Source organism: Falco punctatus, assembly GCF_963210335.1.
Source record: "Falco punctatus genome assembly, chromosome: 4".
NCBI classification, from domain to species: domain Eukaryota; kingdom Metazoa; phylum Chordata; class Aves; order Falconiformes; family Falconidae; genus Falco; species Falco punctatus.
The window spans coordinates 107,508,737-107,532,009 of record NC_137583.1 but is presented as its reverse complement, the minus strand read 5'-3'; the positions used below and the strand labels follow the sequence as shown (position 1 = coordinate 107,532,009).

The following is a 23,273-nucleotide window of genomic DNA, read 5'->3' as shown; positions in this document are numbered from 1 at the left end:
TGTGACAACTATTCTTCCATCTCAAATCTATGTAGCCATTCATATTCCAAAAGGTCTCAAATACTGACATGATAATTTCTAGCATCTTTGAATGCTTCTTTGTACTAGTTAAAAATTCAGACAAACCTTGCCTGCCACAGTCTCTGAAACTCACAATGAAAGGCAAACCTCAGCTCAAAGCTCTGTGACTGCACGTGACAACTTCAGCAGCAGGGTTCCCATCAGGTCTCTGGAAATGCTTACAGGGTTTTTTCATGTCACCACGGAAGACAGTGAAAGTGTTAAATCAGTGGGATTTGAAGGATCAAATTCTTACCATCCCTAGAAAATGGAACTGCAGTGCCTTCTCTCTGCAGCTGATGTACTCCACTGCTTCCTGCACCGCAGCACGCACCAGCTAGGCTTTTGCAAGTTAAAAACAAAGGCAGGTTTGAACAAACCTACCTGGTATAGTCAAGCAAGGTACAAAAATACTACCCAAAACACATTTTAGAAAATATTTTGTATATTTCACATATGTCTGGAGAGAAATACAGCTTTTTCTATTTGGCAATATTGTTGTCCTGGTTTTGTTTTTTTTTTTGTTTTGTTTCTGGTATGGTTTTGTTTTTTTTTTTTTGGTTTTATTTTTTTAAGCTACTGCCTTCAGTTGCACCTACTTCAGCAGCGTGTGACCGAATTCTTGATATAATACCACTGCCATCAGGTGAGTTATTACTATTGGATTGCATCTACCTCACTGAGAGAGCAAAACCTGGTGAAATAATGAGTATATTATTATTATTATTATTATTATTATCCTAACTTTGACAGTGTCTGTGACCGTGGTGAACTATGGTAGCAGCTCTGCACAAACTCAAAGAAGATGGTTCCTGCCTGAAAGAATCAGTAGTTTTACGAGTCTCGTGCTGCAGCCCTCTGTTCCTAGGGTTATGCACTTTGCCTCCTGCAGGATCCTCCCACGGATCTGAAACCTCCCTCACCATTTCAGCGGTTAAATATATTGCGAGCAGCAGGCAAACAAGTTGCCTATGCGCACGTTTCAAGTTGTTGTTTCTCTGATGACCTTCTTTCATTCTCTTTCATCTCTAAATTTAGCTAGCTACTGAAGTGGAAGTCTAGCAGATTTGGTGACACAGGAAACACTAATGCAGAGACTGTGTATAGTCATTCGTAAAAGAACAGCACAGATTATGAGACAGTGTAATTCTATTCCATAGCCAAATTAAGTTTATTTTATGAAACGGCACCTTTTCAAGTCTAATAAGCCATTACAGACATCCACTCAAGACCAACACACGCAGCACCAAATCAGAAGTACTATTTAAGGGCTGACACCCAGAACTTGGAAATCTGTTCACGTTAGGATTGCTGTGTCCTTATTTGGACAGATGACATTGTAACTGCCAGGCACAAGTACACCTTAAATCTGAAATCTAATCTTTTAAATAGCTGCCTCGGTGCCATCTAATGAGAACAACATACTGGAGAATCACTGGAAACACTTAAGAATGTGAAATAAAGTACTGAGATTCAGAAAAGTATTGTACAGCTACTGGCACTGTGACTGACACACAGTGATGTAACCATGCCACGTTTCATGCAATTCAGAAAAGTTATACCATGTGAAATTCCGGTTTGTTATTTTCAGATACAATAAATATGGTAAAATAGGAAATGTTCTATGTTGTTTGGGCGAGATAAATAACAAGCAGTTTTATTCCCTGCATCATATGTATAAATTCTGATTAAAATATTAATAATCTTTGTGCTTACATAGATAATGAGAAAGTTTTAAAGTTTTTAATCACTCTTCTTCTCAGAAATCATACTTCCAGTATTCTAGTCAAAAAGCTTTCCTTCCTTTTTAAGAAAACAGCACAAGCACAGCCCAGGAAATTTGTTAATTCTTTCTTTAATAAAGCGGGCTAGATGTTCTTCCAGAGTAAAGATACAAAGTTCCACGACTAAATGAATACCCAGTCAAAATAGGATACTGCCTTCCTGCAGTACATACCACTGACATGACATGCAAGAGACTTTAAACAGTCATAAATTACAGATGCGAGAGCCAGTACAACAGTCTCAGATACATATCTTAAATCCATATTAGTTTTCATCAGTAATTTGCAATGCACATGATTTTTCTATCTGATTATTGTTATCCATGAACATCATGAGCAGGACATCTCTGGAGGAAAAGAATAATCTTGTATTATAAATGACGCTTTCTTTCTCAGTATATTAACGTAACGCAAGACAGGGTGAGGAATTGGGAATTGACATTTTGTCTAACTTACAGGTTTCTAACTTAATGAATATACAAAATTCTATCTATCTCCGCACTATGATCAAGTATCAGAGACAACGTATTTGAGATGTGGAAGGACACGGTATAACCAAAGCAGATTCATTTACTGGATTTCACTCTGATCTTACTTGTGTAATCATCTCTCTGCTTCTGAAGATTTTTATCATATCCCACGGCATGACAGGCATTCAGCTCATCGGTATTCACTGATCAGTGAAAACTTGTTAGAAACTCCCCAAATCTTTATATAGTTATAGCGCTGTTTTAAAATATGCAATATTGAAGATACAACTAACTTACAAAAATAAAAGAACTGTACAAATCACGCTCTTCCATTGGCAATGAGACTGTTCAAGAAAATAGCAACGTGATCCCTGAAACAAACCACTAGAACAGAAATCAAAAGGTTGATGCTTAAAAAAATAAAAAAGAAGTAAAAACACTTTCCCCTGCCAAAGTAATGGAATCTTTGAAGGTTTATGGGTCACAGAATATAAAACTTTTCTCTCTGTCCCCAGCATATTTCTCTCCTCTTTCCATACGCACTTCTTGAACAGATTCCCCTTTGCTGGTGGTGTGGCACAAGCCTTGCGGAATGGGTTAAGGCTAGAAAAGCTTGAAAGACCTAAATAAATCAACAGCCACCTAATCCCCTGGCATTTATGCAAACTCAGGGAAATAAAATAAACCTGAAGACAGGCATGCATGCCGAATTTCAAAGTGATTTTCTATGCAGCTGAAAATTAAACCCAAATAAACGCCTTTACAAAAATGTTATGCACTTAAGATCTTTCATCTAAACAGCACCTGACTGTTCGTATCATTTGGTTGCAGAGAGGTATGATGCTATGCCTACTCATAACATTCTAGTATTTTATCATTTTACAAGGCACAAATAATCTCAGAACTACACAGCAGCTTTTGAACATGACAGTTACCATGTAATTACATGGCAATTATTTCTCCAATTCAGTCACTGTCATAGACCTTGTAAAATCTAAGACCAGCAAACTACATGTCACCTCATCTTTGGAATACAGTACTTAACTCCATTTACAATTACAGACTAAGCAGCAAATAACTACCATTTCTGAACTCCATACAAACACAAGCTTTGCCATACAATTACCAAGTTGTTGCATGGTATAATGTATACGTATCTTGAAAGTAAATAATGCGATTTTTTTTGCTGCTGTTACAGAGTGACTTTCTAGCATTCCTTCAATCCCGCTCTGTGTATGTCCTGCAAGAGGAGGCATCCGCTCACCACCGGTTTCTTTTTGTGAATTCCAAGACAGTTTAAAGGGGTCAGACAGGACACTCCCCTGCCCCTTATCTACTTGAAAAGACTGTTATTAGATGTACTACGTACTCGATGGAAAAGAAACACACTTTTCCATAGAAGAACAAGTTCTAGAGTTAATTAGAAACTTTCTGTTGGTTAATGCTGCTGCACATTATTTTTTTCTTGACTAGAAATGTGGAAATTGTATAGCAATATATGTAAACAGAGTCTATAGAAGATAATAGTAAAGAGGCATAAAGTGCTTTTAATTACAAACATTTCATTTCACTTTGCACCCTTCTCTGGTAAGTTATCATACTCAAGCTAGTTTTAGTTCAACTGGCTCAGGTCGACACTATGAAATACTGAAATTTCCCTTGCACCTACTGCTTCAACCATGGTAGTCTCAGTAAAAAAAAAAAAAATAATCATGCCAGGGGGAGTAAAAATAGACAGATATAAAGAGGGAAAGAGATGAACTGGGAACCTCAAGGGGAAAAAAAGCAGGCAAAGGGAAATAAGGCTCTGTTGTACAGGTCCCTGTTCTCAAGGAATTTGTCACACATTCTCCTGTAAGACAGTGTGGAGGAACAATCACACAAACCTCTGCCTTGAAGACACCTCAGGCTACTGCTGGATGCAAATGAAGAAACTAGTATTCCTCAACTGACAACAAGCTTACTGCCAGGACGATGCTTTTAATGTTTCTGGAATACACCCCCTACTTCTCTATTCACGGTCTCTGAAGGAACAGTACCCTTTCCTACTCAGAAAACCCGGTCAAGCATATTCTGTAAAAGGACGATATTACATCTAGCTTGTCTTTACTGCTTCAGGTCTGATGCCAAGTATCTACACGTTTCCTAATCCATTATGGTACCTAGCACATACTATTCTATGTTTTGGGAAAGCAACAGTTCTATAGTAACAAAGCTCCTAAGCAAGATAACTGTATAAGTAAGAATAACTGTATATTAGAACTTGGTTTTACCGGGTCTTTATTTAAGGCAGTTCTGAAAAAGTATCTAATTTTTTCAACAAGTGGCTTATGTGTGGGTATTGGTTTGTGTTTGTTGGTTTTTTGTTTGTTTGTTTGTTTGTTTGTTTTTTAATTTAGACTTTCGGCAGCTGAAATGGATTACCTTTATCTATTTTCTGTCCTTCTAATCCAAAGAACTATCTGGCCCATGGAATCATAGGAATTTGAGCTGAACTGTAATGACAGACCTCCCAAACTCTCCCCACCTGTTTCTTCATATGTCCAGTGGGCTGACAATAGCAAAGTCAGAATCCTTGCTGTTATTACTGCTGTCGTCATCAGGGCTGGAGCTGAGGTTGCTGGAGGAGGCTGAAATGGAGCCCATTAGTGGGTCAGAGAATACCAAAGAAGAACGAGATGGAGCTTCTGGCTTCACCGCTGCCTCCTTGTGTGACTGAAGGGACTGCGCTGGCTCCGGGACAGCACTCCTATTTCCTTCATCTTCTTTGGAAACCATAATATAGTCATCAGCACTCTTGCTCTCACTAGTGCTTGAACCAGTTGTAGTCTGTGAGACAATGGCACAGAAAGAACTTAAAGTTAGTACCACTTGGTGAGGTTTATGAAGCACGTCAGTGATATGAGAATGGGATAAAAGTAGCAATGCCCAAATCAAGCAGTAAAAAGATAAAGGGGGTATTAACTTGGGATGAAATCATTTATTTGTTATTTAAAAAAGCACAAAAGCTAACACTCTAAAAATAGGTTATCGGGTATAGCAGTGTTCCATGTTTCATCATCAACATAGTGGATCCATGTAGATCACAGCAGCTAGGCATCTAACACACATTACAGTTGCGAAGATTTTCAGTAGTTATATTCTCACTGCTGTCAGTTTTCTGTAGTAATTAATGAAGTCAATTGAGGAGGTTTTTGCAGCTTTGCATGTACAGGATACATTTTGCATTTAGCAAGAAACGCATTAAATGGTCTAGAAGTGGCTGGGTTTTAATTTCTCAGTAAGTGCTCCCGGCTTGACCCAGGGCATCAGTGCAGCCCTGATTTGCATTTTGCAGCCTGTCAGGAGAACGGTTTGGTATAAAATTTCCTAATAAAACCCTGACCTGTGGAATCTAAGCCATACATAGTCCTGGTTTAGCGTGCACCAGTTCAGGTTCAACATATCAGGGCTTCCAGGCTTAGTGTCATAGAGTATTTCCTAACTCTACCAGAAAATGAGGGTCCAGAAATCCCTCTTCCGCCTCGTTAGACCTTGGGAAATATGTGTCCCTGAGCACTCAGGTAGTGGATCAAGACTACAAGAAAACTCTCTATGAACTTGTAATCTTATTTTCCAGCTAGCCATATTCAGGAGAAACCCAGCTTTTCAACAGTCAGAGCTATGTGTAATCAGAAGGGAAGACTGCCAGATACAGCAGAGTGGGATTTCTCACTTGTTGACAACTGGCAGCCTATTAGCTTGGTTGCAACCCAAATGGACACTGTTTTCTTCTGCAACAGATGCATTCAACTGCTATCTAGAGCTATGTTCCTCCAACAAGAATATGACTGCTTTCTTAGTTGCTCTCACATACATTTTTTTAGAGTAACAATGCAGCCTGCCAAGCAGCCTGTGGGGACAAGCATCCTGAAGGGGTGTGATATGGAAACCAATAGATTTGATTAGACTAATGTGAGACTGAGAAAAAGGAGAAGTAGTAGACGGGCTGCTGGGGAAATGTGTAAGTCAGCACGTGTGTCAACTGCAAGCTCTTCAGCTGTGACTCACTGAACAAAAAAGTGCCAATTCACTTTGGGGTAAAAGAGAGATTATAGGTATTAGAGAAAAAAAGAATGAGAATGAAGTTAAGACTCAGCACAGTATATAAAATTGGAGTATGGAGCTCATCACCAGTATCAAGCTACAACTTGGGAGTTACGTTACCCATGGCCTCCAGCAAAACTTGGTTTGCCAAATATATTATTACAGCTGAAAACAGCTTTCCATTGCTCTGATTACTGATTATAGATCAGAACATTCTTGAAAGAGAACTGTAGCGTAGCTCAGGAAACAAAAGCCACCAGTGATTAAGAATGACTGTAATATGAAATGTTGGAGTCGGAAATCTTTGGTTGTTATTTATATAGTTGTTACAAATTTTTAGAACTCACAAACAAGATAAATATCAGCTGAATGTGAAAATACGTTCAAATATAGAATTGTGACCCATTCCCTTCCAAAATTTATGTGAACAAGGATGCAAATATCTCCATTTGCAGCAATTTTTTAAAACATACTAGTTTTATATTAATTTTTTTTGCATGTTATCTACATAGTATCTAGTTACAATAATATTACATTATTATCTAAGTATAAAAATATTTCTTAAATTATTATTTATAAATAAATAAATTTAATTATTTATCATTCAAATGGAAATATCTTAAGTCCAGAGTATTGGTGACAATGTTAAAAGTTCCATTGTAAGACAGCTGCCAAACTGATTGAGATTTACATCTATCAGTTTTTGATACTAATTAATTTTCCTCAGATGACTTAATAAAATTAATACCCAACCAAGCAGATTGCTTTTAGAAATATCAACAACTATCCTGTGCTGAGCGCTATCAAAATTGACCTCAAACTTCCTGACCTGGGCAGAACCAGGGTAGTTCAAATGTCAACAACTTCAAGCTGTTTCCATAAAGTTAAATACAAACAGATCTGTCCTACAAGGAGAGATACTTCACTATTTAAGTACTTCTGAGCTGAGACACAATTACTTATTAATTAGCCTTTTACTTTCATCTGGTCTGTTTGAAATGCTGTCTTCATGAGCTGTCAGTCAATTGCCTGCCATCTCCAGGGGGCTGAGGACATGGGCAGCACACGACCATGGCTCTGTTCCATCAACATAGAATCATAGAATTATAGAATGGTTTGGGTTGGAAGGGACCTTTAAAGGTCATCTAGTCCAACCCCCCTGCAATGAGCAGGGCCATTTTCAGCTAGAGCCCCATCCAACCTGACCTTGAATGTTTTGAGGGATGGGCACCAACCACCTCTCTGGGCAACCTGTTAGTGTTTCACCACCCTCATTGTAAAAAATGTCTTCCTTGTATCTATATATTTCTATAAATCTACGCTCTTTTAGTTTAAAACCATTACCCTATCACAACAGGCCCTACTAAAAAGTTTGCCTTCACCTTTCTTATAAGCCCCCTTTAAGTATTCAAAGGCTGCGATAAGGTCTCCGTGGAGCCTTCTCTTCCCCAGGCCCATCTCTCTCAGCCTTTCCTCACGGGAGAGGTGCTCCATCCCTTTGCTCATTTTCGTGACCCTCCTCTGGACCAGCTCCAACAGGTCCATGTCTTTCCTGTGCTGAGGGCTCCAGAGCTGGACGCTGAACTCCAGGTGGGATCTCACCAGAGCAGAGGGGCAGAACCCGCTCCCTGGACCTGCTGGACATGCTTCTTCTGATACAGCCCAGGGCACAGTTGGCTTCCTGGGCTGCAAGCACACATTGCTGGCACATGTCCAACTTTTCATCCACCGGTACCCCCAAGACCTTCTCGGAAGGGCTGCTCTCAATCCCTTCATCCCTGAGTCTGTATTGATATCAGGGGTTGCCCCAACCCAGATGTGAGACCTTGCACTTGGCCTTGTCGAACCTCACGAAGTTCACACCTTGGTAGTTGCCTGGTTTTATAGGCACCCAGTGCAGCCACAAGACAGGACCAGATGAAGCTTTTGTGTGAGCTCTACATGCCATGTTCACAATTTCAGCAATTTGTTCCCACCCCATCCCCGCCCCATACAACAGAAATTTACATTCCTTTAAACAACCAGTGCTGCATAATCCACCTGGCTTCTTTCCACACTTATATTTAAAAGCTCTCAGGCAATGCGGTACAGTCTCATTTTGCAAAATTATACACTTTATTATTCCAAGCTATCAAGATCAGGCTATTTCAGTCCTCACAGCCCTCATACCCAAGATGGCTCCACCTTGCGTAGTGTGACACAGATGTTGCCTAGTGACACACTTGCCCAGCAAGATCAGTATTTTCCTCGCTGGCAACCCTAAGGATGCTAATGGGGTGTCTTCCTTTTGGCAGTGAGCCCCAGCAAGGGCATCATAAACAGTTTGCACTGCTGTTGCAATTTCCTAAATTCTGCTCCCAGAAATGTGCCCTTGTGCTTTTAAAAAAGCATCCTGCTTTTATAAAAAGAAAGGAAAGAAAGCTGCTCATCCCAATTTCTTGTCATTAGTGTTGTGCTTTGCAACACTACTTTTCATTCTACCCGCTTTTTGGTTCAGGTAAAGAGACCTACAGCTCACTGAAGTATCTGAGAAGCAGCAAAACATAGATCTTGACTAAAAAACAATGTAAAATGGCCTTCTGTAAATGTTTGCCTATCCCTGGCATACATTGGTATTTTGGTACTGATATTTCCAGAGGTAAAATACCTCCTCCCTTCTTCTTCTGCCTGTTTCTGTTTCAGGAAACTCATGCTGACGTGAACCATGTTTTCTCCCATCTGCTGCCACTACTGAATAAATGAAAAATGACAGAATTACACTTCCAGTAGCTTTGAAAGTTAACAACCTTACGCCTATTGCCATATGGCTTCTCCAAACATTTTTTCCTGATGAATATCAGCTACTAGGACCAGGCTTATTTCAATTGCCTTCATACTGTGAATGAGTTAAAACTGACTGCAAGGATATAATTCAAGAAAGCTTAGAAGAACAGCAGCTCATTTTGCCTCCTTCTTTGAACAGACATAAAGGCAAGATAATGCGTTAATTATCATTCATTATTTAGCAACAGAAGCCTTCTGTTTGTCAACTGCACGCTGCTACCAAAGCCAAAGATTCCAAAAAATGCTCTATTTCTTTCAGCCTGTATCTTATTTTTTCTGCATTTTTAATTTTGCAGCTTTCTTTTCCAAAGAAGGACTGTATCCTTATCCTCACTTTCCAGAAAGGGATTTTGAGGCAAAAAAAAAAGAGGAAGAACTCTTTTTTAAAAAGTAAAGATGATAAATGATTAATACTTATATAACAACCAAGCACAAAAGACCAGATTCTAATCTCAATTACACAATAGCTATACTTGTAACTTTTCCAGCTGTCCTAGAAAAAATCCCCATAATTCTACCAGAGAAAAATCTCTGTAAGTCACAACAAACAGAATTACATGCATTACCAAAGCCACAGAAAATGTAAATACAGTAAAATTTACTTAGCAAGAAACGCATTAAATGGTCTAGAAGTGGTTGGGTTTTAGTTTCTCAGTAAGTGCTCCCGGCTTGACCCAGGGCATCAGTGCAGCCCATTTTCTTCAGCAGAACTCAATGCCTGGGCCATGGCCTGTTTTGGGCCAACAACTGACCCCATCAATTAACAGCTGAATGTCACAGCCCACTAAATTCAGCAGGTTATTGTCCCATGTTTTATTAAAAGGGGTCCGAGGCTCTCCTCTTTTTGAGTTTAGACATGGCGGTTAAAGACAATGGGCTTGGAAACAGCACAGACCGTTGGGATACTAACGGTCCTCCTGGACTGCCATTTCTAATCCTAATCTTTTCTCTTTCTTCTGTCAAAGGGGCTGTTTCTCATTATCATAACTGGAACTTCCAGAAGATAAGAGGAGAGGAGGCTAATCCGTATGAATGTACTGCACCTCCATAAACCATGCGGTGCTGAAGCCTCATTGATGCTCTGCAGGAGCTCAGCTTGTACAACCTCTACTCGTGTTGGTTGTAGTGGGCTTACTAGCAGCCTTGGAAATTGTGGGACCCATAGACATCTCTCAGTTCCTGGAGCTGGATTTACATAAATACCCTGACTACACACTGGGCTAAGAGCAGACCTCATTACGTATCACCCAAAAGTCTCCATTGGAAAGAAACCCATGCAGACCAGGCTTACCCTGACTGCTCCACCCTCAATACTCGAAGTGCAAAGCCCCAGCAAATCTGCACAGTGACATGTGATTTTGACCAGCACCCGAATAAGGGCTTCTCCAGCACAAGTCTGCACACACTCTTATAGGATGTTGTCATTTTATATGGCTTTCTACCTTCCAGTTTCCAGAATAAATCCAAGTAAAAGTAATCAAAAAAGTACTATTTTCCATTTTGGCAAGAAAACAAAAGGTATTTTGTATAAAATGCTAGAAGATAAAGGGTAAAAGTAGGAGGTCACTATATAAACACTCCATTTGCTTCTGAAATACAATTAAAATATGATTTTTAAAAGAGTGTTCTAACTCGGGGGGACTGTGTGTAACAAATCAAAACAATCCTGTGTCATTATTTGAAAATGAGTTAAGTATTTCCTGTAATTCCTAAGTAAAATTGTCAAAAGTAAGCTGACTGTAGAGTCAGTTAGACCCTAAGGTGATAGTGCTACTACTGATTTACTAAGTATCAGTAGCGGGGTGGCAGACTAACCAGAACTCCAGCATAGAAATGTGCATATACAAAAGTACTTAAGACCACATTTGAGTCAGACTAAGACTTAGACAGAGAAGGACATTTTAACATGAACGGAAAAAAATCTTTCTCTCTCTGTACGGACGTGCCCGCTGACTGTATGCTTTGTATGTGAAAACACTGTTTACTGAGTCAAGGAGAAAGTCAATACCATGAAGTAGAAGGTAAAAGCAGCCTCCTCACTGTTTCCTTTCTGGCACTGGCCATGAATACACTGCAATGCAGTTCACCAGCTATTACATAATGGGATTCTGGAGGACAAGGACAATGAGAATAATCATATGGGAACATTTGAAAAGGGAACATTCACCTCCAGTTTTTACATCTTTTTTTGTAGGGAATTAATCTGTGATTCTGTGATTCGACAATCTGAAAGAACTCCCCCAAACACTGCGTAACACTTGGACTTAAATATCTGTGTGTGGAGCGTAAGGCTACAATAAATATAATTAATTGGAGTAGGACAGTAGCTAGAGAGACTCTTTTAACCATGTCTCCATACCTACCAGGAATGATGGTGTCTTCCCATGTAATGTCTGGACATGCTAAAGGAAGTGTCCAAAAAATGTAAGACTAATTCCATCAATGCCCTGTTTGAGATGTTTTTATCTTACCTGTTGTCCTGAGATGAACTGTTGCTTTGTCATAACAGGTCCCTTTAGGACATCACCTGTCCCCTTGTTCTGACTGTTGGAACAGTAATGATCATCAGCTATAGTGATTTGCTCATTTTCTTCAGCTTCCAGCTGGCTCTGGTTGAAACGCAACGAACCTTTCAGGATATCCTTGATCTGTTGTTGAATGGGAGGGGGAAGAATGTAAGTTGGAAATCTGGAGGAATTCTCTGAAGTTCTGTGCAGCATGCTTTCATGCACCATTTCCCCAAAGCATTTGCTTTGAAGAGATAGGAAGCAAGTCAATATTCATATCTATATTGGTCAAAGATACAAATTTCAGTGAAATGTGGTTGTATCAGAGTCTGGAAAACAACTATCCAAGAAATCTAAAGACAATGAAACTGTTATGATTATTCCCTACCTCATTATAGGTTTAACATATGCCACATTGTTTCTCATAAAATATATTTTGAGGGAGTAGGGGGAAGTATCACCAGAGCTACAGATGCTCGGCAGCATTTTCATTTTTTTTTTCCTTTTAATTCAATGACATTGAAGTGTCATCACATTTAAATAATGGGGACATAGGCACGATTATTGCCTAGCATGTACAGCTTGCATTATGAAAAACGAGTGTGACTTGAGTCCAGAACTCAGTGTCTCAGTTCTGGTTCAAGGCCTCCAGATCTTTTCAGGAAGCAAATACTGTGCAAGTAATTCGAACTCTTTATAGTTGAGCTTTACCTCTTTAAATGAAAGCACACCACAATGCTTGATGCATTAGTATTAGTAAAATAGCTGTATGACAAAAGAGCAGTATACAAAAAGAATAAAGAAGGAGAAAAAAAAAAAAAAGAAAGGATTAATGGCACTGAAGAGTGCAAGGTTAAGCTAAGCAATAGTTATACCTGCTTCAAACCAGCCAAGGAAACTAGAATTTCATCTTCTTTCTCCAGGTGTTCTTGTAATATGACTTCCTGGATATTTCCTGCAACATCAAAAGAAAAAAAAGGTAGGAAAAAATTCCCTGAATAATCTCTAACGTGCTGCCAATTTACTGCTGACTTATGCTCTCAAAACAAAATCCTGTGACCTGCAAACACAATTTCGCACAGAGACCTAGAGGCTGACAACTTTATTAGCTGTGGAGGTGAGGCCAGCCCAAGCCTGGCACTGCTGCCAGGAGGCCTCCAGCAACGCTGTGCTGCTGTGGGACTTCTCCTGCCCCAGTGTACCAATGGACTCAGGCTGCTGCTGGCCACCCCTAGAAGAAAACATCAGCCTCCGTGGCTAATGGAGTTACGTACTACTTTGAATCTGCAAATGCCTTGGAAAGCACTCAAGAACATTCACAGAAATCTGCAGCAGCTCACAGAAAGGGTTAGGGTAGGAGCACGGCAATCTTCATCTTGATCCTGTGGCCACTGCACGTGCTAGAACGCTCCTCTTTCTAAAAAGACAGAAAGTTTTATTCCCTTTCCAATACCTTCCTTTAGGTAAAAGACCCAGGGCCGAGCAAAACATACTTGACAGAAAGAGCAGTGCAGTAGCATCAGTTCAGAAGAGTCCTGCCTTCTATACCTCTAGTGCTGGCCTCCAAGGACGCATTTCGATACTCTGGTGGACGGTGTTTGCAGGAGTCAGGGCTGGAGGCTGGCTAACACATCAGAGCTGGAGCTGTGGTGGTCTTCCCTGCGTCAGGGAAATCCCAAGCAATGCTGCAGTCCAAACCAGCCCAGAGAACTATAGCTCTAATAGCTCTGTGGACTCTTAAAAAAACTATGTCAGGTCCTTCTCCAGCCTCCTGGCTCCTGCCTTCCCCCTCTTTAAATCCTCGTGACATATTTACAGAATGAGATGGTATCCGCCAACTGAAAACGACAGCGTACTCTTTCGTGCCACTCCTGTCTTACATACACAGAACCGAGCCCAACCCCCTTAGCGACACTCACTTGGAACAACTCTGCTGCTCATGAATACCCATATCCCAGTTGCTTCAGAATTAGAGCTTTGTCCCATTAATCCACAGCTGCATTGCATTTGTTTGTTTTTAAAAACATTCTACATGTTCAGGGCCTGAACCAGTGAAAAGCCAAAGCTGTTGTCACAGATGATGCTGACAAGGACAAATACAGTGACACTGCCAACTTTGACACATGATTCAAGCAAAAGTACTGAGCAGTACGGTGTAGGTTTTGTGTTTACAGAATAAATAGCAGAAGAATGAGGTGTGGAACACTGAACAAGAAGGAAGATTAAAAGCAGAGAGGTGGATTTAAAACCCACATATAAACACAGAAGTTTGAAATGGAGTGGGGCCAGAAATCAGTAATGGGTATACATGAAGAATGGAAAGGGCAAAGAGGAGAAAGGATCCAAGCCTAAGCCCTAAATGAACCGCTAAAGAAACAATTTGAAAAGTAGAAGGAATAAAAGAGGCTACAGCCACGAAAGGCAATGGATGACAAGAGTCCATGAAAGGTGGTGTGACCAAGGTTGAGCAAGTGGGGGTAAGATAACTCAGCTTTGCATGAGCAGCCTATCTGAACCAGGAGATCCATGTTTACATCATTTAGCACTCATTACTTACCGTCTTACAGCAGCAGTGTCTTGCAGCAATGAAGTCAAATGTAGTACAACTGAACAATGCCTAGTATAAATTTTACATCAGAAAGACGCTGCATTCTGAAGGCTAGAAATAATATTAAACTAGGTCTTTCTGCAAATATGTAGCATCACGAATTAAGAGAAAGCATAATTAATTTGGCATTTTATTTGCTTTTTTACGCTTTGCATTCTAAATTGTCTAGTCTCTCAATTTGGTAAATAAAAGATATGAAGATTTACTTATAAAATACTACTTTAGATCCTAATTTCTACTGTTCAACAATGCATTATTTTCTACTTCTAACAGGTTCAGAACTTGAAACAGCAGAAGTCCAGGGTCTTCATAGGTGGGAAAGCAATGCTTAATCACAGTCTGAATAACTGAATTCAACTGTCTTTTCCATTTCTCAGCATTAGAAAGAAAAGCATTTTTATAATTTGATCCCCACAGACATTAAAACCATATATTAAGGTATGCATACTGACTCTGCAGATGGACCAAGAAAATAATTCAAAAAAACCCCTCCAATGTGAAGACTAAATGAGAGAAATCTAAGATATCAGGAAAATAAGAGCAAGAGAACAAAAGCTGAAAGGCATTCCATGTGATGTGTGGAATCTACTATTATTTCTGTTCTTTAGAGATGTTTTATAAGATAGTATTTTAAAAAAATGGACAAGAAACTATCATTGCTACAAAACCCTGTAAGCCAAAAAACTCTAACTATGTTTGAAGAACCAGTACACTGAGAAATTTCTAAGAACTTAGAACGGAACTATGATAGTTAGCTAGCAGTAAAAGTTAGTTAAAAATGTTCATGTCACATATTTACTTTAGCAATATTAATGCTGGATTTTGATACTTGTTTCAGAGGAAAAAAGATGTAGAGAGAAAAGGTTGGAAATACAGCAAAATTTCCTAATACTGAGCTGTTGAATTTCTCACATTTTTCCTTCAATTTGCAGTATTTTTAAAGTACAGCACAACGTGTCTTGGCTATACAGGGTCTATTATTTTTAATCAGTTAAGAACACTAAAATGTGTTTTTGGAAAAAATTACACTTGGAGTTTGCTCTCAGACACAATTTTGGGCTCAAAATTTGGGCTCCACTTAACCTAGAAAAATGCCCCAAGATGCAAATCACTGTAATGAGCCACTCTCCCCCCCCCCCAGGAAGGAACAGTGTGACATAAGGCATACATTGGGATGTCTTTCTCTAGTACAATGAAAGAGAATTAAGGTTTCCCTGTAGAATTGGCAATGGATAATTCTTCTTCTTAAACATGCCCTTAAACTGCACATGGCTTCCAATCTACTACCCTCATCCCTTTTGAATACAAAGTTTATTATCTACCAAATAAATTATATGTATGGAACCCAAATTTGTTAAGTGCTCGTTCTTTTTCCCTGCCTAATGAGTAGAGATGAATTAAACAAAAATTCCTTAGAAAACAGGCATACGGGCAATGCGATTTTGCACGAGTGCCTCCTTGATCACATCCTGCTGCTGGGACCACCCTTTGCAACCCACGTGAACTGGAAGCGGAGGTGGGAAGACAAGGGGGGATGGCAAACAACTTGGTGCGGTCCCTCCGCAGCTGCACTGCTGTCAACAGCTGTGCCAGGGCTCAGCAGCCCCCACCTGAGGGACTTCCAGCCAAGCCTCTTCCCACTTCTGGGGGGACCTCACAGGGCAGTCAGCTGCTGAGATGAACTGGGAAACTAAAGCTCTCAAGTGCAAACTGAAGCTTTTTATTTTACCCTTCTGTATCTTACAAGATACCCTTGTAACTATAAATACCTTTAAAAACACCACCTCTGTTAAAAGTGCTAGGAAGCACATTTGATACAATATTGTTCTGCTGAAGGACTGTTACATTAAGCTGAGATGCATCATTTAATTATTCTTCCTTCACAGGAGATGTTACTGTATTTTGAGAAGTGCTTTATGTATATAAATGAATTTGCCATATATTGATTATTTCCTTATCTGATGCCCTGTATCAGCACCTCAAAGCTTTATTTTTTTTCTCCATAAAATAACAACTAACTTTTAAAAAACACCTGTAGATGTCAATTAGGAACTCAAAACACCTTCCTATGTGTAAAACATGGCAGGATAAATGAATAAACCGATAAAATGAATCAAACAAACTGATTATATGATTTCTAGATTATTCAAAACTGAGTCCAGTCTGATTCTATGCTATAAATACCTTATTGGGATAGCTGTTGTCATTCAAAAGTTAACAAAATCCTACAGTACTTAGAAGACTTAGGCTAAGGTCAAATATTTCTGGCTATCTTTTTTTGTTTTTTTTCTTTCATTAAGATTTTGTTCAGCTGATGCCGAATGCCTTTTGCAGAAAAAGAAAATATTTCTGTTTCAATGAAGCTCTTACCAGAGGAAAACAAAAGGTGAATTTTGCAAACTGTCACCTGATGGTCAGCACACTGTTGTGAGATGTAGGAGATCCCAGACAGCTATTACGTGATTCTAGCTTTGTTTCAACGTAGTACTTACAAACCTCCAAGTTTCACAAAATGAACTGTCATACCCTGACTGTACTCTTGACTAAGTCTCAGAAATACTGCAGCTGTACAACCAGTTGTTCCCTTCATAAGTCAGCAATGTTTCCCACTGTTATAGCTGCCCTCCAACAAGACTCACAACCCAAGGGATGCCTTTTATGTAATTGTTTAGAATTAATCTTGGGTACTTCTTGTCAAATGAGGACATTCACTTAAGTTTGACAGATCCTAGATCAATGAATAAGTAACTACTTCCACAGCGAGACTATGATCAGCTGCCTTGATATATTTTAAAGCTAACTATAACTACAGAGCAGTAGCATACAAATGATTGCGTTCTTGTTCTTCTTTTCTACAAAATAATAGAAAAACAATGCATCAAGTAGTGATTTGGCTAGCAACAGTCGAAGCAGCTAAAAATTAAGATGAAATGTATTTTTCGTTTCTTGCCCTTACAGCTATTACAAATTGTAAATAAGATCACATGCAAACTCACTGTAGAAGTAGTTTTTTTAAAAAAATCAGGATTTCTATTTCCTCTCCCTAACTAAATTTCTAAAATTTAAACTGAAGACATGCAATCATCCCCTGTACAGAGATGAAAGAGGAAAATAACCTACAGCAGCTCCAAGTAGGAAAATTAGAGAAGGCTTACGCTCTTTGATGACTGAACTGCTACACATTGCATGATGGTGTGCGTAGTCACTGCTGAGTTCCCTTGACAGGGAAAGGGGCTGTTGAAAACTTTCCCCTCCGAATGTGGAAAAGCTGTTTGCCCTGGCCTAATTATTTCAGAGGCTTATTAAGTAAACTAACCTTCACTGAAAAATTTGCATGCAGTCAATACAGATTTTGCAAGAAACCCACCCAGAGCTGGTTAAATGAGTGGGAAAGCCAGTCTGCTGTGGACAAGGACCTCTCAGGCATCCCTTCATGCCCATTCATCTGGAAGACACACCTGCATCCCTTCCCTTCCACCAGAGAAGTCGGAGATAGGTAGAGCTACAGCCCTGCAGGATGAAGGCACAACATGGACCTCATTTTATACTGACACAAAATTAGATGGAGGTGGAGAAAACTTAACTTGGGAATAACTTTAACGTCCTTGTTCTCTTAGGTTCTTTGTTTTCTCCTGTACAGCTGCCTTTTTGCAGCGCATCCCTCTCCTAATGAATTTCTATTTTTAAGCTGGTCTCTGTGGGGCCTTTCCAGGAAGATGACTCCTGCTGAGAGGAGCTAACTCAAAATAGCTGCAAGCTTTATTATGAACACTGCCTTTCTACTACCAGTTCCTGATCAATGACTTGCAAACCATCAACGGTGCCAGAATCATGTTAAATTGACTTTTTTCATCCTTGCTTTCCACTGCTGAGAAGACAATTCATACTCTGCCAAAGTACCTTCTCATTGCCAAGGCAGGCAGCAGTAAGGGAAGAACTGAGTGCATTACTTCATCTCCCTGTTTTTCCAAAAAATGGAAAGAAAAAAAATCCCAAGGTTCCCATTGATGTCAAGGCACAGTCAACTCTCGGGACTCATATTCCAGTCCTTTTGTATGATCGTTTTGATGAAAGCAGAGTTTACAGAAAATGCTTACAACATTTTCTGCACAGTATACTAGCGAAAGCAAGGCTGCTTTTTCACTAACATTAGAGGGCTGGAAGGATGGACTGGGAATTTAGCTTCTGATAATCAATTTCTCTCCCTTTTCACAACAAATACTTCTTTCCAAGCTGACCTGGATCTGATTGAGCAGGAAAACATGCCCCTTCCTTAACACTGGACAGAAAATCTAGAACTTAACAGTGGTTTGGGGCCTTTCTAGAAAGACGACACTGCAACATAGTGATATTGCTGTTTAATAATGCAGCTCAGGATGCTTCCAAATACAGCATTTTCTTTCCAGCATTAAAAATACAAATGAGAGGAGTTAAAATTCCTTCTAAAACAATAGTTTGTGATCTATGTGTTGACGAAGGCAACACCACTGTTGCCTAACTTTCATTTATCTATCTTATTGTGAATGTCAACTTATTGTAACAATTATGCATTATATTAAAAGCATCACTTAGCAACATTTGTTAAAGAATTTAAGGATCTTACAAATCTGAAGTATTAAATTCTTTGTGAAGTATTGCATTCTTTAGAATAGTTTTTTAATATAAATTATATATTTATAGAGTATATTCTTCTGATTCATGTGTCATGTGGAGCACCAATACTTTATCCACATTTAATGTGCGGTACTGCTTGTGACATCACAGAAATACATGGTAAAAGGTCACCAACCATCAACTCATAGCAATGCACAGAATTGCAGACATACAGAAAATGAGTCTGGCAGGGTCATGAAGACATTTTGCCTATCCCTTGCTCAAAGACATGATCAACTCTTAACTATGAACTCTAATTTACATATGATAGGCAAATTATACTTAACATATACCTTATGTCCATGTATTTATGGAAATAATGGGGAAATTAACAATTCAGTCATGCCAGAATTTAGCTTCTGCTAAGGTTTTACTCCTCTAAAGTTGACATCAGAAGAGAAACAAATGTCTAGGAGATGCTGGGAAGGAAAGGGCGGATTGTCAGTGGCTGTCAGTGGCAGGGAGATGTTCCCCACACAAAGAGAAGGAAGCAAGAGGCCAATGGAAGTAAACATTCTGACAGGAATTCACTCAAAGTTGCAGGGAAAGCTTTTAATTAGGTAATGATGGGGTGCATAAGCTTCATTATTCTAATTTTCTCCTTTTTCATCCAGACTACTGGGATGGAAGTATCTGTAGGTGCCTACCACAGCTGTACTTTCAGGATTGGCACAACTGTTGTAGAAAGAAAGTAGCTCTGTATCAGTTGAACGGTGTGTTTTTGTGACCTTAAGAGTTACCCTCAAGGGACAAAAAGATGGTTAAAATTCATGAGGCATGACGAATTACACTTTTATTCTTCCTGCAAATATATATGAAGTGAGACCAGAAGTGAGAGTCTGAAAGTCGTGCTATACAACCAATACTTGTTTCCCAGTAACCATTCCTGTATTCGGTTTAATAAATTTGTTAATATTCTTTATTTATAAGCTGTTTCTATATGCTGTTTTACATCGTTATTCTTAACCAAAGGAGAAATCCCCTTAAGACTCATGGGGCTGTGTTTGATGTGGCTCTTTTAACTTACAGCATTTCTAATCACACTGGGTTTATAAACTATAGATTATTTTATTTATGTCCCAAGCATAAAAGAACTCATTTAATGCAGTTACTTCCTCAACAAATGCTAAAGGATTTCATTTCAACCCATGGCAGCAGAAGAGTGTCCATTTCATTCTATCCTTACAAAAGTGTTGTAACCTTTCATCTCATCACATGATACACACAACAAGAACTCAGTACTATCTTGCATACATTTAACAAGCACTGCATCCAGATCTATACTGGAAAATACATCAGCCCCTAAATAATGAGCAATTAAGTCACTAAGTCAACTCTGTCCTCTCCCTCCCCCACTGCAAATGATCATTATAATGAAATGCACCCTTGTAACAACTGCATCAACCGCTAAAAGAGGGATGGATGAAGTCAGTCTAATTAAGCCTTTAAAGGTGCTATTTCACCCAGCAACTAAAATTATACTAGCAACTACATCCTGTAAGTCTTTATTCCTCTATTTTTATATTTTTCCCTCCTTGCTCATGGTGTCTGCAATAACCACAGTGAAAAGGTGGCTCTGAACTGTGGTTAATAAGTCTTCCAAGTAATATTTATCTGGGAGATGTCAGGCAGCGTTAAGTATAAGTGAATCTTACAACTGCCAGCATTGCCTGATGGCTCTGGCAGGGACATGTCCTGTGATCCCATCCAAAGAGCTCTCAAAAGAGTGGCTTTCATTTTTTTTTTATTTACGTACAGTTATTTACAGGTTACCTATGAAAGCCAAGAGCCGACACGCCATTCCAGTGGCAGAATGCTGGTGGTGTTTAGAAGCATGGGGGATGAAAACTTCACCTTTCCACATCCCTTCCATAATACACACTGAAGGGGCAGCGAGGTACTGGAATATTGGTGAAGGACATAGCAACATATTAGAGATGTCACAGCAGAAAACGCACCGTAAGGACAACGTGACCAGCCCTGTATGGGTAGCTCAGAGGATTTATTTGCTTTGGCTTAGTGGAGCCAGCATGCTTAAGCATAAACTTACTAGATGTAGGGCAGAGCTGAGAGGTTTTTGTGACATTGCCTCCAAGACAAGAAGTGATTTAAAAACTTGGATATTGAGCAACATATTTCTGAGACCCACCTGATTGTCTCTCTAGCAGCTGGCTCAATTTTAGCAGTATCAGTATGACGATGAAGTTAATAAAACTAGGCAGACTTATGTTTCTTCTATATAATTGGGTACCTTTGGACATATTTCTAGGGTGTTGTGCAGAAGCCTGTGAGCTAACTCTTTACAGAGCTGGTTATGAGTCCACAGGGCTTATTAGCTGAGGCTCTGTGATGTGAGAAAGTAACTAAATCGCTTCTGAATCTCAGCTAGCTGGGAAAGCAACCTTCTGCATTTACATAGTGCTGCCCTTAAGCAAAAGCAAGTGTGGGATGACCTTAGTTTCTCTACTTTCATAACCTGGTAAATTGCCCATCAAAAAAGAATAGTTTCTATATAAAGATCTCCACATCCAAGTTAATACTGAACCAATGTTCCTTTAAATTGCCTCTCATGAAAAGGACTTCCTGTACTACATGTGTAATTATTTGGTAAACTTTCACACACTTGGAGGTCTGAAACTATGTCTCTGTTGGAAACAAATGGTAGGTTCTTCTGTCTTGGAGAACAGTGATGGATTTGTTCCTGCCTATTATAAACAGATGACATTTTAAAATTCAGCACTTTTCCCTCTGGAACAGAATTGGCAAGCTCATAAACATCCTTCACAATCTCTTATACTATTACTTGCCTATGGAGGACTGATACTTCTCCAGGGTTTTAATTTACTTTTTATTAGGAGGCTGTGCTTTAGTCCTGGGCCAGTGCCTACATCGTCCAAACCCTAAAGATACTAGAACAGCAGACAGTGTCAGATGGCAGTGTCATTAACTGGTGTTGCTTGAACTGCTGTTTGACAGCATCGTGTTGGCTTGAGTCTGGGACAGAATGAAACTTTGCTCTTTCAGACCCTCCAGGATCTGATTTCATGTTGAACTAACACCTCAAACTCAGTTCCATGTCAAATGTGAAGGACAAGCGAGGAACCTTCCAGCAGATACTGTGGGGCCCTCTGAGTGATGCTTGGGTGCATATCTCTTAGACAAATTATTCATGATCTGTTCTAAGACATCAGACAGAGGTCATATTTACCAGGGAAAATCTTACGAATGCACTTGCTAGCTTGATGCTTTTCTTTCCACATAGTGAAAGAAAGGAGGAAAAAATCAAAATTCTTCAAAAAGTAAATAACAAAATTCTTCAGAGAGTAAATAACATTATGACAGGTTATAACATTGTAATACTTCAGTGGTATATTACGGCTTTTTGCATCATTGAGCCTTGAGGTGTTTATATGCACTAACAGAAAAGCACCTCACAGAAAGAAAAATGCTGGAGAACATTACCATATTACTGAACGCACCAGGACAACATTACTTCCTGAAAGAGATTAGTGTATGTGAAAAAGTAAAACCAAGAAAATGTATCTGTGGTGATTCTGGAGCAGAAACAGCTATGGCAACTACACTTATTCACTATCAGCTGAGTAATGCTCCGCATTTATATTGCAAACAATGCTGCAGAACAGACTTAAATGGAAAAACTGAACACAGGACCATTTTATTTTATTTTTAAGCTATGACAAGCTTGTGAAAAAGAGTGGGAACAGAATTAAAATCTGCTTTCCTGTCTGGCCATTTTACATATAAAAATTTCAGCATCTGTCCTTGGAGGCACTAAAAGGCATTCCACCTTAGCAGTTCTTCAGTGGTTAAGGGAGAGGGGAAAGAAAAGTAAATCTCTTTCTAATGCACAGCCCTAAGAAGGAGACAAAGATCAGAGAATGACTTTCCTCCATTTTAATAATCAAAAAACCCATTTCTAATTTCTACACATAGTGCTAAGTAGTAATATTTCAGAACCATCATTCATTCCCATGGTAACATCCCCTGATATTACAAGCAGTTAATTATGTTGTTGCCATGTGGTACACTGTGTAGTTTATTTATGGAAGGAGATAAACATTTAATGAAAGCATCTTGGAATATATGAACAGAATAAAAACTGCCGCTCTTTCCCTCTGGTCTTTCCTCATGCTCTATGCAAAGGAAATGCAGTCTTAGCAGATATCTGCTGAAACCTACAGAAATACAATGCTGTTGGTAAAGAAATGTAATATCATTATCGGGCCCAAATAATTTTTTAAATTAACAAAACTATTTTCTT

At 39.3% G+C, this 23,273-nt stretch overlaps 1 protein-coding gene across 6 annotated transcripts in view; it reads right to left on the bottom strand.

Moving 5' to 3' along the window:
- The window catches only part of TBC1D5 (TBC1 domain family member 5), a 366,944-nt gene that overhangs the window by 38,895 nt on the left and 304,776 nt on the right, over positions 1-23,273 (bottom strand). For 5 of the 6 annotated variants that reach the window (XM_080386448.1, XM_080386446.1, XM_080386450.1 and 2 more), the window contains 3 exons: positions 12,606-12,685; positions 11,695-11,871; positions 1,896-5,143 (listed from right to left, as the gene is read on the bottom strand). In XM_080386448.1, the coding sequence (XP_080242574.1) occupies positions 4,850-5,143; positions 11,695-11,871; positions 12,606-12,685 (551 nt within the window). In that variant the 3' untranslated portion in view covers positions 1,896-4,849. Of the gene's footprint in view, positions 1-1,895; positions 5,144-11,694; positions 11,872-12,605; positions 12,686-23,273 lie in introns of those variants that run through there. The other variant, XM_080386447.1, reaches the window with a different exon arrangement.